The 16,693-nt window shown below is 39.7% G+C and overlaps 1 protein-coding gene and 1 pseudogene across 1 annotated transcript in view; one reads left to right on the forward strand and one right to left on the reverse strand.

Moving 5' to 3' along the window:
* CGAS (cyclic GMP-AMP synthase) overlaps positions 1-16,693 on the forward strand; it is a 25,967-nt gene that overhangs the window by 775 nt on the left and 8,499 nt on the right. Inside the window, exons 2-4 of the mRNA XM_077770473.1 lie at positions 1-265; positions 7,621-7,840; positions 13,732-13,968. The exon at positions 1-265 is cut by the window's left edge and continues 3 nt beyond it. Coding sequence (XP_077626599.1) covers positions 1-265; positions 7,621-7,840; positions 13,732-13,968 — 722 coding nt within the window. The remainder of the gene's footprint in view (positions 266-7,620; positions 7,841-13,731; positions 13,969-16,693) is intronic.
* LOC144236891 (small nucleolar RNA U13) lies at positions 8,150-8,238 on the reverse strand (annotated as a pseudogene).

Genomic DNA, 16,693 nt, shown 5'->3' on the forward strand with positions numbered 1-16,693 from the left:
CGCCGCCGGGGAGCGAAGACCCCCGCCAGAGCCCACGGAGGGCCCCGGCCTTGGCCCGCTGGTTTCAGCCCCGGGGGCGGCACCCGGCGCCTGGAATCCCCGAGCGGTGCTAGAAAAATTGAGGCTGAGGCGCCAGGAAATCTCATTGGCGGCGGACACTGTGAACGGGGTGGTGGACCGCCTGCTGCGAAGCTTGAAGCGCGGTGATTCCGAGTTCAAAGACGTCGCGCTGCTGCGCACCGGAAGCTACTATGAGCATGTGAAGGTGAGCCGCCCAGCGCCCCCCCCTCCCGTTCCCGGAGGCTCCCTGGGTCCGACTCCCTCGTCCCTGCCCCCAGCCTGTCGAATAGTCCCAACTCCCACGGTCCCTCACTTCCCTTAGTAACTCAGACTCCTGTTCTTTTGTGCTCTGTGACATAGTTCTATCTAAAAAGAGGAACAGTTCCTCGTTTCTCCATCTATACGTCCAACGAACATACAGCTTGGTTGCCAGCTATTGTCAAGACACTTGCTACTGAGGGAATTCAAATATATAGATGCATTCATGCAAGCAGATTTGTACTGAGTTTCTGTACCAGTGCTATATTTGGTGTTGCCTAGTCAAATTCTGACGTGGACAATTAGGAGTGGTCTGCAAAAAATTCCACAAAATTAGTGTATCTAAGAACATTTTTCCTATGGGAAAAACACCTTCCAGCCTCTCCTCCCTGCCGGCTTCCTCTCTTCCCGATTTCTTATCCAGGTGTTATGGGAAGCTCACAGTGAGTGACGTTCTTTAAAAATTAAGAGAAAGGGGCGCCTGGGTGGCTCAGTCGGTTAAGCATCCGACTTCAGCTCAGGTCATGATCTCACGGTTCGTGGGTTTGAGTCCCGCGTCGGGCTCTGTGCTGACAGCCAGCTCAGAGCCTGGAGCCTGTTTCAGATTCTGTGTCTCCCTCTCTCTGACCCTCCCCTGCTCACGCTGCCTCTCTCTCTCTCTCTCTCTCTCTCTCAAAGTAATAAATAAATAAATAAAGACTCTAGTTAAAAAAAAAGAAAAAAGAAAAATAAAATTAAGAGAAAATCTCCTACAGATACTAAAAAAACATACTCCCTAAATACACATTCATATGTGTTTTTAAGCATGTATTCCACAGTTCCATTTGTTTGTGTGTGGCCGAGTTATCTTCATTCCAGTATGAATTGAAGATTTGGGAACAGGTTCCTGACTGGAGTTTGTTTCCTGACCAGTGGCAGATTTCTAATTGTGTTTTGACCTAAGCTATCAGGTTTTCAGAGCTGTGCTATGCACCTCCATTAGACCCGTAAAAGATCTTTGGAGTAGCATGAATAGAAGCAGAGGCTGAGAATATTTCCTTATTAGGTAATCGTAATTTATTTTAGAGTTATGCATTGGCTTTATTCAATTAACTGCTCTCCAGAGGTAGATGATTGTTAAACTCTAGATTTAGGGTTTTAGGATTATAAACTGTTAAAATAGCAGGCCAAATATTATGCATCTTTGTATCTCTAAGCCTTAACACATAGCAAGCATTCAAGCAAATGCCACCTGGTAGCTTTCAGTGAAATTAGCCTTTCATATATTTTTTGTTTTGACTACCATCTAGATTTTAAGCTCCATTGTCACGGAACATTTTACACAAATTGTAGCCTAAACAGCTGCTCATTACATTGGTGTGGACTCAGTGATGTTTTTGTTTATTGTCAAAAAGGCAATGTATGTATCAGTCTTTGAATCTTAAACTCTTGTAGCCTGAGGACTGTATAATTCAATCTAAAAGTTTTTTGAAAGCCAAGTGAGCAAAACTTTAATTACATTGTCTTAAGTATGATTCTTATTCTCCTTCTCTTTCTTTTCTTATTCTTCAGAAAGAGCTAGAGCAGGGGAGGGGCAGAGAGAGGGAGAGAGAGAGTATCCCAAGCAGGCTCTGCATTGTCAGCCTGGAGCTGGTCTCGGGGCTTGAACTCCAGAACCGTGAGATCATCACCTGAGCCAAAATCAAGAGTCAGTTGCTTAACCGATTGAGCCACCCAGGTGCCCAATTAAGTATGATTCTTACTGCATAAGTATCTATCAGTTCAATTATATGTATGTAATAGTAAGACTTTTTAAAAGGGATTATTTTAGGGAGAGTGTGCATGCATGGGGGAGGGACAGAGAGGGAGACAGGATCTGAAGCAGACTGTATTGACACCAGAGAGCCTGATGTGGGGCATGAACCCATGAACCATGAGGACATGACCTGAGCTGCAGTCTGTTGTTTAACTGACTGAACCACCTAGGCAGAATGAGACGTTTAAAGAACAGATTCCAATCAGAACAAGTCTCTCTCTCCCTCTCTCTCTAAGTAAGCTCTATAACCCCATGGGGCTTAAACTCAGGACCCTTAGCTAAGAGTCCAGTACCCAACCGACTGAGCCAGCCAGGCACCTCAATTTTTAAAAAAAAAAAAATTATTTAAGTAATCCCTACACCCAGTGTGGGGGCTTGAACTTACAACCTCAGATCAAGAGTCATATGCTCTTATTGACTGGGCCAGCCTGGTTTGCACAAAAATTCAATACAGGCATCTGCATAAGTAAGTTTTATTACTCCTTTTCTGATCCTGCACTGATGGAAGAAATGGAATGAAATTGATTTTTAAAAAACTGATTATAAAATATATACATATTCATTGTAGAGTTGATTTGCTGCCTGGCTCTAGCAGTTAATCCTCTAGCAGGCTCCCATGCTGTTCCCACCCAAATACCACTTTTGTCAGCCTTTTCCATATTCGCCCCTTTTCTGTGATGATGTCCTTGGGAAATTAGGAAAAGGATAAAGAAGAGCAATATTATTCCTGTTAATCTTATTCACTGTTATCATTTTGGTGTATTTTCTTCTGTTATGCATACACTGGGATTTCAAAATTGGATTCCAAACTCTTTCTAATTGCTAAAAAGGATAGACATGAAATACATCTCTCAGTAACTTATTTAGCTGATTGCATATCGACACATACTTATTCATATATTTTGTTGTAATATTGTCAATTTCTAGATGAAAATTTGGAAGATTTCTTATAGAAATTCTCCATGTCATTGCCCTTCTATAATATTCTCTTTGCTTCTTTGCATTTTACTAAGTATATAGTTTGGGCTGAGTGAAAGGTTGTATAGAAATCAAGTAATTGTAGTGGTTTTAGCCAGTGGTACATTAACCAGTAAAGAAATAACTATAGCCACATGCAACAACATGAATGAATCTTATAATTCATTGTAAGAGGGGTAAAGGAACACATAAAGTCCATGTAACAAAGCAGGAAAAAGACACAAAATACATAAGATGAGAAAAGGAGTAAGAAAACTTACTTACGCAGATGCCTTTATTGAATTTTTGTGCAAACTATTAGAAATACAGTTGACCCTTGAACAACACAAGGACTAGGGGCACCAACCCTTCCCCACCCATGCAGTCAAAAGTCTATATATAACTTCTGACACCCCCAAAAACTTAGCTACTAAGAGCCTACTGTGGACTGGAAGCCTTTTTGATGAACAGTATGAGTAATACATACTTTGTATGTTACATGTATTTATATACTGTATTTTACAATAAGGTAAGAAAAGAAATGATAAGGAAGTCGTGAGGAAGACACAATTCATTTACAATACTGTACTACAAAAGAAAAAGTGTATAAGTGGACCCACTGAGTTCAAATCCGTGTTGCTCAACTGTTATCAGTGAATTTAGCAGGGTTACTGGATACAGTAAAGTCAGTAAACAGAAATCAAAGTACTTCAATATTCTAACCACAAAAGTGCAAATGAAATGTAAAAGTGTCATTTACAGTAGCATCAAGAACATCAAATATTTAGGAATAACTCTTGCTAAAGATGATAAAAATTTCAAAACATTGCTGAGTAAGTTTGAAGACTGACTAAATAAATGGATATCTATATCATGTTCAGGTTTCCTCAAGTTGATCTATATAGATTCAATGCAATTCAGTCAGAAGCCCATCAATTTTTTTATTTAAATTGACAAGCCAATTATAAGATTTATGTGGAAATGCAGAGGACCTAGAACAGCAAAGGCAGTTCTAAAGGAGAAAATGTTGGAGGATTTACCCTACCAAGGAGCAACACGTACTATAAAACTACCCTAATTAAGCAGTTGTTATTGGTACAGTGATAGATAAATAGTCCAATTGAGTAGAAAGTTCAGGAACAGACCTGCATATATAATTCAGTTCAGTACAAAACATATGCAGTAGTGTAATTCAGTGGGAGAAAGGATGATTTTTTTCAGTAATCAGTATTGGATCAATCGTGTGTACCTGACACCCATCTACTACACATGATACACAAAAATTAATTCAAGATATATAATAGGGCACGTGGGTAGCTCAGTTGGTTAAGCATCCAACTTCGGCTCAGGTCATGATCTCACCGTTCATGACTTCAAGCCCCACGTTGGGCTCTGTGCTGACAGCTCAGAGCCTGGAGCCTGCTTGGGATTCTGTGTCTCCTTCTCTCTCTGCCCTTACCCACTCATTCTCTCTCTCTGTCTCTCTCTTTCAGAAATAAATAAACATTAAAACATTTTTTAAAAAGATATATAATAAACCTAAAGATGAAAGGTAGAACAACAACAAAGCTTCTAGAAGAAAGCATAGAAGACTATCTTCATAATAATAGGATATACAAATATTTCTTAAACAGAACACTAAAATTGCTAACCATAACAATAGATAAATTTGACTTCATTAGAATTAAGAACGTCTGCTCATTAAAAAATACCATTGAGAGGATGAAAATGCAAGCCACAAACTGGGAGAAGATACTCTCAGTATGTACATTTGACAAAGGACTTGGATACAAATCAATAAGAAAAAAATAGACAAACCAATTTAAAATTGGGCAAAAACCTTGAAAAAATGCTTTAGTGTATAATCCAAATAGCAATAAACACAAAAGGTGTTCAACATTGTTAATCATCGGGTAAATGTAAATTAAAACCAGCATGCGATTCTACTACACATGTATCTGCTAGGATGGCTAAAATTTTTAAAGACTTGACAATTCCATCTTGGAGAAGATGTGGAGCAACTGAAACTCCCTTACCTTGATAAAGGAAGGATATGTTGGTACAACCCTTTTAGAAAAATTGAAATTTTCTTCTAAAGACTTGCTTATCTGGTGGTCCAGCAGTTCAGCTAGGCATATATACAATAGAAAGGAGTACTCCTGTCCACCAAAAAGCACATATAAGAATGCTTAGAACAGCTTTATAATAGTTAAAAACTGGAAATGATCCAAATACTCAACAACAGAATAAGTAAGTGTATTGTGATAAATTGCATTAATTCAATGGAATACTGCATAAGATGAAAAAGAACAAACTACATATACACATACCAATATGAGTAAATCTCATAAACGTTAAATGGAAGAAGTCAGATGTAATAGAGTACGTTTTATATGATTCAGTTTATATGTTGTTTCTAAGCAGGTGAACCTAGTCTATGGTGTTAGAACAGTAGCTACTGTTCGTGGAGGGTTCCTGAGAGGGAATGGGAGTGAGAGAACCCTCTATGCTCTGTAGATGAGAGCATGGTAGTGCCCACAGAGGTTACGGCTCATTTTGGGATTCAGCCATTTTTCTTGAATAAATCCTCTCTGGATTCTTGCAAGTCTCTGATTAATTTGCCAACCTGAAAAAGTTGAATTGACTACTTCTGCCCATGTTCTTGTTGCTTTCATGGAAGAGTGGATTTTCAGAGGCTCTTAATTCACTCCCACTGATGTCACTCCTAAGTATTTGACCCTCATATTATACCCTAGTCAGCTTAGGCTGTCATAACAAAAATACTGTAAACTGAGTGGCTTAAACAACACAAATTTAATTTCTCAGAGTTCTGGAGGTCCAAGATCAGAGCGCCAGCATGGTTAGTTTTTGGTGGGGACTCTCTTCCTGGCTTACAGACAACCACCTTCTCCCTGTATCCTCATTCTGTTCCTTATGTGTGGACAGTGAAAAAGGGATCTCCCTCCTTCTCCTCCTTTTCCAGCTCCTCTGAAGGTCACCAATCCTATTAGATTAGAACCCTACCCTCATAATCTCATTTAACCTTAACTAACTTCTAAAAGCCATGTATCCAAGTCTCCAACTCACATTTCGGGCTAGGCTTCAATATATTAATTTTGGGAGGACACAATTCAGTATACAGGATAGTACATCTCAATTTGGACTAGCCACATGGTCACTAGACTTACAGGTACCTTCTTGAACAGTACAGTCCAATAGCTGTACTTGAAGCATGCTCTTGACTAATGAAAGATTTGTGGCTTTTTCAATTTTATTTATTTATTATTATTTTTTTTAAACGTGCATTTATTGGGGCACCTGGGTGGCTCAGTCGGTTAAGCATCCGACTTCAGCTCAGGTTACGATCTCATGGTTCATGGGTTCAAGCCCTGCGTCAGGCTCTGTGCTGACAGCTCAGAGCCTGGAGCCTGCTTTGGATTCTGTGTCTCCCTCTCTCTCTGTCCCTCCCCCACTCATGCTCTGTCTCTCAAAAATGAATAAACATTACAAAAAACCTTATGAAATAAATAAAATGTGCATTTATTTTGAGAGAGAGAGAAAATACGTACATGTGTGCATGTGAGAGGGACAGAGAGAAAGGGAGAGAGAGAGTATCCCAAGCAGGCTCTGAGCTGTTAGCAAAGAGCCCAATATGGGGCTCCATCCCACAAACCATGACATCATGACCAAGACGAAATCAAGACACTAATGCTTAACCAGCTGAGCCACCCAGGCTCCCCTGTGGTTTTTAAATTTTTATTTTATTTTATTTTATTTTATTTTATTTTATTTTATTTCAGAGAGAGCACACGAGTTGGGGAGACAGGCAAAGGGAGAAAGAGAGAGGGAATCTTAATGTGGGGCTCAATCCCATGACCCTGGGATCATGACCTGAGCTGAAATCAAGAGTCAATTGCTCAACCAGCTAAGCCACCCACATGCCTCTTTGCAGCATATTTAATATAAGAAAAATGATCATTTATTATAATTGCTGATTCATTTATTATTGTGAGGATGAAAAAGATTCTTTGAAGCTCCTAAAATGCTGTTGTTAAAGACAGTAATGTAGTGCATGAATCAGAGCTCTCACTCACTTGGGTGACCAGAAGCTATAACAAGATGGCCTTTGCTCAACTAGCCAGCACGTGGCTACACACATTTTTTTTAGACCATTGGGACAAGATGGTGGCTGCAGTGTGTATCTTGTCACATAAAAGATAGCATTTAAAGGTTTTTAATTTTATTAAACTGTAAATTCAGAAAAAAACTGGTACAGATTGTAAGACTTGCACAATATCCTTTAAAATTGTTCTAAATTATGAAAATAATGCATACTCTTGGTTTTAAAAAAGGGTATGGAACCTACCAACCAAAGCAACAATACTCTTCTGGCTCTACCAGTCACATTCCCAGAGAATATAAATATTAGGGATCTCACTTTTCAAAGTAAGGGTTTAAGTGGAAATTTCAAGAAAAAAATTGTGTTGTTTGGAAAATATTCACAAGCAAGGGTTTTTTTTTGTTTTTTTTTGTTTTTTACTATTTTTTAGGTTTCTGCTCCTAATGAATTTGATATTATGTTCAAACTGGGGGTCCCCAGAATTCAGCTAGAAGAGTATCGCAACACTGGTGCATATTACTTTGTGAAGTTCAAAAGAAATCCTAAAGGAAATCCTCTGAGTCCGTTTTTAGAAGGGGAAATATTATCAGCTTCTAAGATGCTGTGCAAGTTTAGGAAAATCATTAAGAAAGAAATTGAAGACATTGAAGGTAAGATTTTTGACTTTTGATTCTCTTTTGAAAACTATTTTGAGAGGGGGGAAGAGAGAGAGAGAGCACATTCATGTGTGCGCACAGGGAAGGGGCAGAGAGAAAGAGAGAGAGAATCACAGGCTTCACATGGAGCCTGACTCAGGGCTTGATCTCAAAAACTGTGAGATCATGACCTGAGCTGAAACCAGAGTTGGACACTCAACCAACTAAGCCACCCAGGTGCCCCTTGGCTTTTGATTCTTAAAGGTCTAATCTTACCTACTAATTGCCAATGTACACTTCTCTCCTGATCTTCCCCCACCACTACATTAGACAAGTAAAGTGCCTTCTTCATAACAGGGTTTGAGGGAGGGACATGTCACAGCGGCTGGAACACCCAGTTATCACTAAAGGATCCTCTCCTGCTCTTGACCTCCCTGCAGCAGACTGTTAACCACTTGCTCCTAGAAACAACTTTGCTCTTGATTATAGTTACTACATTTTCTTGGTGTTCTTCCTAAAGGTTGATTTGTTCTATTTTGGTTTCTACTGGATATTCTCTGATTGGCTGCCTGTGCCACTGGGTACATGTGATTGCATGAAATCTCTGGGATCCCCTCTTGAAGCTTGTAAACACAAATTGCATTAAGTGCTCTGAAGAGAATGAACTGGGTGAAGTAGTAGCAACTGGGCTGGAGTAAGACCCCAAGGCAGGAAAGAGGTTGGCAAGCTTAAAGAACAAAAAGAGGCCTATGTGGACAAGTGGAAGAGTGACATGAAACACAGTTGAAAAGGTGGCCAGGAGCCAGACTGTGCAAGGACTTATAGATCCTGGACTGATACCATGTTCATTGAGAGGTCAGGTTTTAACTAGGGAATGATGATTTGCTTTGTATTTTTAAAAGCTTACTCTGGCTTCTCTGGAGAAGATATTATAAAAAGGCAAATAAGGAAAAGGAAAGAAAAACATTGAAGTAATTCAGATGAAAGATAGTGGTGGCTTTGGTGGATGTAGGAATGGAGAGAAACAGATAGATCCAAGCTGTAGCAGTGCTTACTTCTGGATTAAGTCTAGAGGTTCAAGAGGATTGAATTAAAGAAGGGCTCCTGGTTTCTGATTGAGCACCTCTGTGGATTGATTGTGTGATTTTCTAAGATGGGAAGGATTGAGGAGAAATTAGGAGTTGAATTAGGAGATTTTGGCTTTGGATATTTTAAGTTAGAGATTCCTGTGATACGTTGAAGTGAGTGTATCAAGTCTGTAATTGGATATGGGTTTGAAGCTCAGAGGATATGTTTGGGTTGTATGTAAACATATAAATGGCATTGGCAATGGACGAGACCCCATAGGCAGAAAGCATTGATTGATTTATTCGTGAATCAGTATTAATTGACCATCTAATGTGGCAGATGTTCTAGGTGTTTGGGATGTAGTAATGATGAAGTAATAGTATATTATATTAGAATAAAATTATATTATTATAATAGAAGTATATTAGAATAGAATATAGTAAATAGATGAAGATACTCACCCTTCTGTACCTTAGTTATGTAAGGGCAGACATATAATTCATAACAAATGGAAAACATAATTGTCCTAACTACCAGAAAGTATTAAGTCCTATGATGAAAAGTGTTGAGGCATAGGATGGGGGAGGGGAGTTGCAGTGTTAAGTAGAATGGTAAGAAGAGGACCCCATTAGACGTTGGGAAGAAGAGGAGGGGCTCTTTTGCAGTGTTTTGCAGAATGAGTGCTCAGTGTGTAGAGTGCTACTGACATTTGGAAAACCACTGGATTTGGTCTTCAGTTTTGTGGGGGTTGTTGGTAACTTGGACTTAGCAATTTCGATGGGGTCATGAGCATGCAAGAGAGAAAGGGCAGGGATGCAGTAGAAACATCATGTGTAGGCATATCTTTACAAAGTTTCAGCTGTAAAAAACGTAGAAAGATGGGTAAGTGTGGGGAAGAGGCAGGTTGGGGTCAAGAGAGAGGTATATTTTAGAATGAGAGATACTGGGGTGCCTGGGTGGCTCAGTTGGTTAAGCATCTGACTTTGGCTCAGGTCATGATCTCACGGTTCGGGGGTTCGAGCCCTGCGTCAGGTTCTGTGCTGACAGCTAGGTCAGAGCCTAGAGCCTGCTTCAGATTCTGTATCTCTTTCTCTCTCTGACCCTCCCCTGCTCATGCTGTCTCTCTATCTCTCTCAGAAATAAATAAAAACATTTAAAAAAATTTAGAATGAGAGATACTGGAATCTTTGTATAGACAGGAATAATCCAGTAGGGAGGGGGCAGCACTGATGCAGGAGAGAGGCAACAGTTGAAGAAATAGGTGCTTAAGAAGGTAAGAAGGAAGGAATCCAGACACCATGTGCAGGAGTAGCCTTTGAAAGGTGGGTGTACACTTTCTCAGTAGTAATAGGAGGGTAGAAGGGTATAATGAGTAAGAAGTGGGTAGTTTTGCAGATTTAGTAATAGCAAAATGAGGGCATTCTGCAGGATTTTCTCCTTGTCCTCTGTCTTCTCTCTCACTATGGTCCCTTCCATAAGCCTTATCGGGGAGTAGTCTTTATTGCTTATATACCTCCCAGTCCCAAAGCCGGTATCTCTCATCTAGGGGCACTGAATTTTTGACCACCAAAGCCATCTGCCCAGTGGCCACCTCCTGTTGGGTGTTCCCCAAACACCTAGAGCTCAGTGTGTCTAAAATGAAATACATCAGGGGCGCCTAGGTGGCTCAGTTGGTTGAGTGTCCAACTTTGGCTCAGGTCATGATCTCGCAGTTCGTGAGTTCAAGCCCCACGTTGGGCTCTGTGCTCACAGCTCGGGGCCTGGAGCCTGCTTCGGATCCTGTGTCTCCCTCTCTCTGCCCTTCCCTCTGCTCATGCTCTGTCTCTCTCTCTCTCAAAAATAAATAAAACATTAAAAATTTTTTAATTAAAAATAAAAATAAATAAAAATAAATAAAAATGAAATAACATCTCACCCCAATCACTTTCTTCCTTCTGCATATTCCATATTGAAGAATCAAATCAACATCAATCATTTCCCAGGCCAAAATCCTGGGATGGCATTCTAGAATTCTATCTTCTTTCTTACCTTACAGATTTAGTCCATCTACTAGTTCTGCTGCTTTGAACCTCTTTAATTCCTCTTACTTCTGTTACTTGTGTCTTTAAACAAAAATACAAACTCTGTATACTGTTGATTTTTGAACAACAGGGCAGTTACGGGCACCACCCCACATAGTTGAAAATCTATGTATAATACACATAATAATCCATATATAACTTAACAAATAATACACAAAATAGTCTGTGTATAACTTAACAAAACTTAACTACCAAGAGCTTACTAATAAGTAAACAGTTGATTAACACACATTTTGTATATGTCTTATATACTACATTCTTACAATAAAGTAAGCTAGAGAAAAGAAAATGGTAAGAAAATCAAAAGGGATGACTACATCAAAATAAAAAAGTTTCTGCAGGGTGAAGAAAATAATCAACAGAACTAAAAGGCAACCTACAGAATGGGAGAAGATAGTTGCAAATGGCATATCTGATAAAGGGTTAGTATCCAAAATATATAAAGTACTTAACACCCAAAAAACAAATAATCCAGTTAATAATGGGCAAAAGACATGAACAGACATTTCTTCTAAGAAGACATGCAGATGGCCAACTGACACATGAAAAGATGTTCATCATCACTTACCATCAGGGAAATGCAAATCAAAACTACAATGAGATATCACCTCACACCTATCAGAATGACTAAAATCTAAAACACAAGAAACAACAGTTGTTGTCGAGGATGTGGAGGAAAAGGAACTCTCTTGCACTATTGGTGGGAATGCCAACTGATGCTGCCACTCTGTAAGAGTATAGAAGTTCCTCAGAAAGTTAAAAATAGAACAACCCTATACTTTAGCAATTGCAATACTGGGTATTTACCCAAATAATACAAAAACATTAATTTAAAGTGATACCTGCGCCCCTAAGTTTATAGCAACATTAATTACAATAGCTAAGAAATGGAAGCAGCCCAAGTGTCCACTGATTGATGAATGGATAAAGAAGATGTGTTCTATATACACAATGGAATATTATTCGGCCATAAAAAATGAAATATTGCCATTTGCAATGACATGATGGAGCTACAGAGTATTATGTTGCGTGAAATAAGTCAGAGAAAGACAAATACCATATGATTTCACTCATATGTAATTTAAGAAACAAAACAAAGGAGCAAAAAGTGACACACCAGAGTACTAACCACTATATGATCACAACCAAGGAACAAAGTGACAAAAAGAGAGAGGCAGACCAAGAAACAGATTCTTGTTTTCTCTATTTTTTCCTTTTTAAAAATATTTATTGAGAGAGAGAGCATGCATGAGGGAGGAGCAGAAAGAGGGAGAGAGAATCCCAAGAAGGCTCCACTCTCAGCATAGAGTGGGAGCCAGGGCTCAATCCAGGGACCATAAGATCATGACCTGAGCTGAAATCAAGAGTTGAATACCTAACTGACTGAGCCACCCAGGCACCCCCAAGAAACAGACTCTTAACTATAGAGAACAAATTGATGGTTACCAGAAAGGAGGTCAGTAGGGGGATGGGTTAAATAGGTGATGGGGATTAAGGAGTGCACTTGTTGTGATGAGCACTGGGTGTTGTGTGGAAGCATTGAATCACCATATTGCATATCTGAAACTAATATTACACTGTATGTTAACTAACTGAAATTTAAAAACTTTAAAAAAAGAAAATGATAAGGAAGAGAAAATACATTTGCAGTGCTGTACTGTATTTACTAAAAAAATTCTGCATAAGTGGACCTGCACAGTTCAGGCCCTGTTGTTCAAAAGTCAACTGTATTTAAGGTGTACAACATGATGTTTTAATGCACATATACATGGTGAAATGATTTCAGCAGTCATGCACATGAACTTATCTTCTCACATAGTTGCCTTTTCTCTGTGTGGTGAGAGTACCTGAAATCTACTTTCTTGGCTCCTTTCTAGTATACAATGTAGTAGATTAATGACAGTCATTGTGAAGTACATCAGATCTCTGTACATACTCGCCCTACATAACTGTAACTCTGTAACTTTTGACTAACATCTCCCCATTTCTCCCCACTCCCCAACCTTGGTAACCCCCTGTTAACCACCATCCTACCTTCTGCTTCTATGTAGTCTACTTTTTTTGATTCCACATATAAGTGAGGTCATACAATATTTGCTTTTCTGTGTCTGGCTTATTTCACTTAGCATAATGCCCTCTAGTTTCATCCATGTTGTCACAAATGGCAAGATATTCACTTGTTAAGGCAAGATATTCACATGATATTCCATGGCATGTATATACCACAATTTCTATATTCATTCATCCATCCATGGACACTGAAGTTGTTCCATGTCTTGGCTGTTATGAATAATGCTGTAGTGAATGTGGATTGCTCCCCACATCTTCATGCCCAGTGCCTCTGTGGTGCCACAGGCACACACCCCCTGTGTCGGGCTATTGCTGTGTTCTTCTCGATTGCCTGTCACCTCTCTCCCATTCATCTCATCTCTTCTCCAGGAGTCCCTCCAAAATGCCATCCATAAATTTAAGTGAAACGTTAATCACAGCACTCCCAAAGCCCACAGTCTTCATGGGCTCCTCATGACTTATAACCAGACAGAATCTTGACAGTGCTTCCCATGGTAGGTATTGATAAATATTGGTGATATGAGGAAAAATACTTCTTTGTGGGGTCAGTTTCACTTTAGAACTAATCTGCACCTTACACTTAGCACTTTATAGATCTGCAATTATAGATGTATTATTTTCCCTGTATTTTCAACAAAAATTGGATTGATAAATGCTGTCTTCCCTTTTATGTTTAAACTGATACAGATGTCATTGTCGAGAAGAAGAAGAAAGGGAGCCCTGCCATAACGCTTCTTTTTAGAAAACCTAAAGAAATATCTGTGGATATAATCCTGGCTTTGGAAGTAAACACCAGCTGGCCTGTTAGTACCAAGGAAGGCCTGCCTATCAAGCACTGGCTTGGAACAAAAGTTAGAACCCATCTAAGACAGCAGCCATTTTACCTGGTACCCAAGAATGCAAAGGAAGGAAATGGCTTTCAAGGTATCTTGAATATGAAGGTTAAGTTAAAAACATATAAAAGAGTTGTCTGTGGTTTCTTTCTCTTTTTTTAAGTAAGCTCTATGCCCAGCATGGGGCTTGAACCTCCCACCTGTGTTCAAGATTTACCTGCTATAATGACTGAGGCAGCCAGGTGCCTCAAGGGCTGTTAATATACTAGGGCAGTGTAACCAGTGCTGTTGGCATTTCAAGAGCCACCAGATTAAATAGACTATAAGAGGGATGCCTGGGTGGCTCAGTCGGTTAAGCATCTGACTTCGGCTCAGGTCACGATTTCATGGTTCATGGTTCGAGCCCTGCATCAGGCTCTGGGCTGACAGCTAGCTCAGAGCCTGGAGCCTGCTTCGAATTCTGTGTCTCCTCCTCTCTCTGACCCTCCCCTGCTCACACTGTCTCTCTCTCTCTCTCAGAAATAAATAAAACATTAAAAAAAAAAAAAAGAAATAGACTATAAGATGGGAATTGGGTGAGAAACAGAATTGAAAAGGGCATAGTTGTAGTAATAATGTCAAATAACTTGGCTTCAAAATATCATCTCACCCACATTTGAAGTTTATTTTTTGTTTGTTTGTTTTCAATAGAGAAAGGCAGTACTGGCCTTGGAGTCAGATTGCCCTTGATCTGAATCCTGAGGCTTCTTCTCTTACTAGGTGTGTGATCTTGGGCTAGTTAACCAAGCCTCTCAAAGCTACCTGAAAGTTCATGGGAAGAGAAAAAATGAGACAGTTTATGTAAAATCCCTAGTTCATGGGGCACCTGGGTGACTCAGTCGGTTGAGTATCTAACTTTGGCTCAGGTCGTGATCTCACGGTTCTTTTCATGAGTTTAAGCCCCACATGAGCTCACTGCGCTAAAGCCAGAGTTTGCTTTGGATCCTCTATCCCCCTTCTCTGCCCCAACCCCATATATTTAATAAATAAACATTAAAAAAACAATAAAATCCCTATTTCAGCATAAAGCATTTCTATATTATTTTTTTTTAATGTTTTATTTATTTCTAGGAGAGAGAGAGACAGCACGAGCAGGGGAGGGTCAGAGAGAGAGGGAGTTACAGACTGAAACAGGCTCCAGGCTCTGAGCTGGCAGTCAGCACAGAGCCCGACGTGGGGCTCTAACCCACGAACCACGAGATCATGACCTAAGCGAAAGTCGGACGATTAACTGACTAAGCCACCCAGGCGCCCCAGCATTTCTATATTATTAATGCTATCAGAGTCTAGACTCTCATTCCCAGCCATACTTCTTTCCTTCTGTCTTCTTCCCCTTCCACTGGTCCTCATGCAGCTAGCAGACCTTTGCAGCCTCAGCTACAGTTAGTCTTCTTACCTGTGTACTCTGGCCTCACCGGTAAGGACAGGTTTTCAGATGGTGATCTTGGGTAACATTCAGGTTCTGAGTTAGTATGCAGGTAAAACATTCAAGGCTAAGGTAGTCTACAGATAAAACAACTAAAATCAGGTTAGCTGATTATTTTATTTTTCTCTTATAAATTAAGGACTTTTGGTACCTAGTGATGCTGGATTCCAGGGAATCACGAAACATGTGAACCATGTTACAAATTAATATTTTGAACAAATTCTGGAATTCATCGATCATGATTAATTTGATGGCATATGTTTTGTGGACGCATGATAGCTTTTTATATTGCGCATATAGAGGAGTTGTTTTCTGCAGGAAAAGTTGTTTGTTAGAGGATATCACATATATCAGTATTCATAATTTTATAAAAGCAACATAGCTTTCTGTAAAGAGGAGTTGCACTGCTGGATAATTTCTAGAATAGCTGCCCCAAGAAACCCTTACCTATGTGATACAGAAATCTTAACAGGACCCATACCACCCTCTTATTGGGCTGCTACTGACCGTTGTGGGCAAGACTGGAAGACAAATCAGATTAGAGATGAGAAAGTCCTTCAGTGGCCCCGTGGCTCTACAAAGGGCAATGTGATTGGGTAGTTTGTCACATCCTTGCATAAAGATGAAAATGGAGGCTGGTGATGGGTGCTCAGCTGACCTTTGCTCTCTGTTACCCTTAGCTGTTTTCCTTTTATCATTTCAGATTATCTGTGATCAGGCAGGGATACCCCTCAACCCCCGTCTCTCTGTATCTGAAGGACCGAACACAGGGGCATGTTAGCAGTGAAAATATTCATACTAGATTGCAGACATGTGTAACACCTATTTTAGTTTTTCTCTTTCCAAACATTTTACTGTAAATTTTCTGACCTTACAAGCTACATTTTAAAAGTATGATTTGTTTGGGGTGCCTGGGTGGCTTAGTTGGTTAAGCGTTCAACTTTCGCTTAGGTCATGATCTCACGGTTCGTGGGTTCGAGCCCCGCGTCGGGCTCTGTGCTGACTGAGAGCTTGGAGCCTGGAGCCTGTTTCAGTCTGTGACTCCCTCTCTCTCTGACCCTCTCCTGCTCACGCTGTCTCTCTCTCTCCCCTAGAAATAAATAAAACATTAAAAAAAAAAAATTAAAAAAAAAGTATGATTTGTTTGGTTTTTACTTATAGATTTTTAATAATTTAAAAAATCTTTCTACCTGTTTCAAAATAATACCAGCATTGTTATCAAGAGTCTAATTAAAAAAAAAACACTTTAAGATTTTTTGTAGTTCTTTTGTTCTTAAGATAAAAGGACAGTCAAAATACCAAGCTTAAATCCACCTGAAAGAATTTTTCCAGTTGGTTAATCTACCCAACA

The sequence above is a fragment of the Crocuta crocuta genome, unplaced genomic scaffold, assembly GCF_008692635.1.
Source record: "Crocuta crocuta isolate KB4526 unplaced genomic scaffold, BGI_CrCroc_1.0 scaffold270, whole genome shotgun sequence".
Taxonomy (NCBI): Eukaryota; Metazoa; Chordata; class Mammalia; order Carnivora; family Hyaenidae; genus Crocuta; species Crocuta crocuta.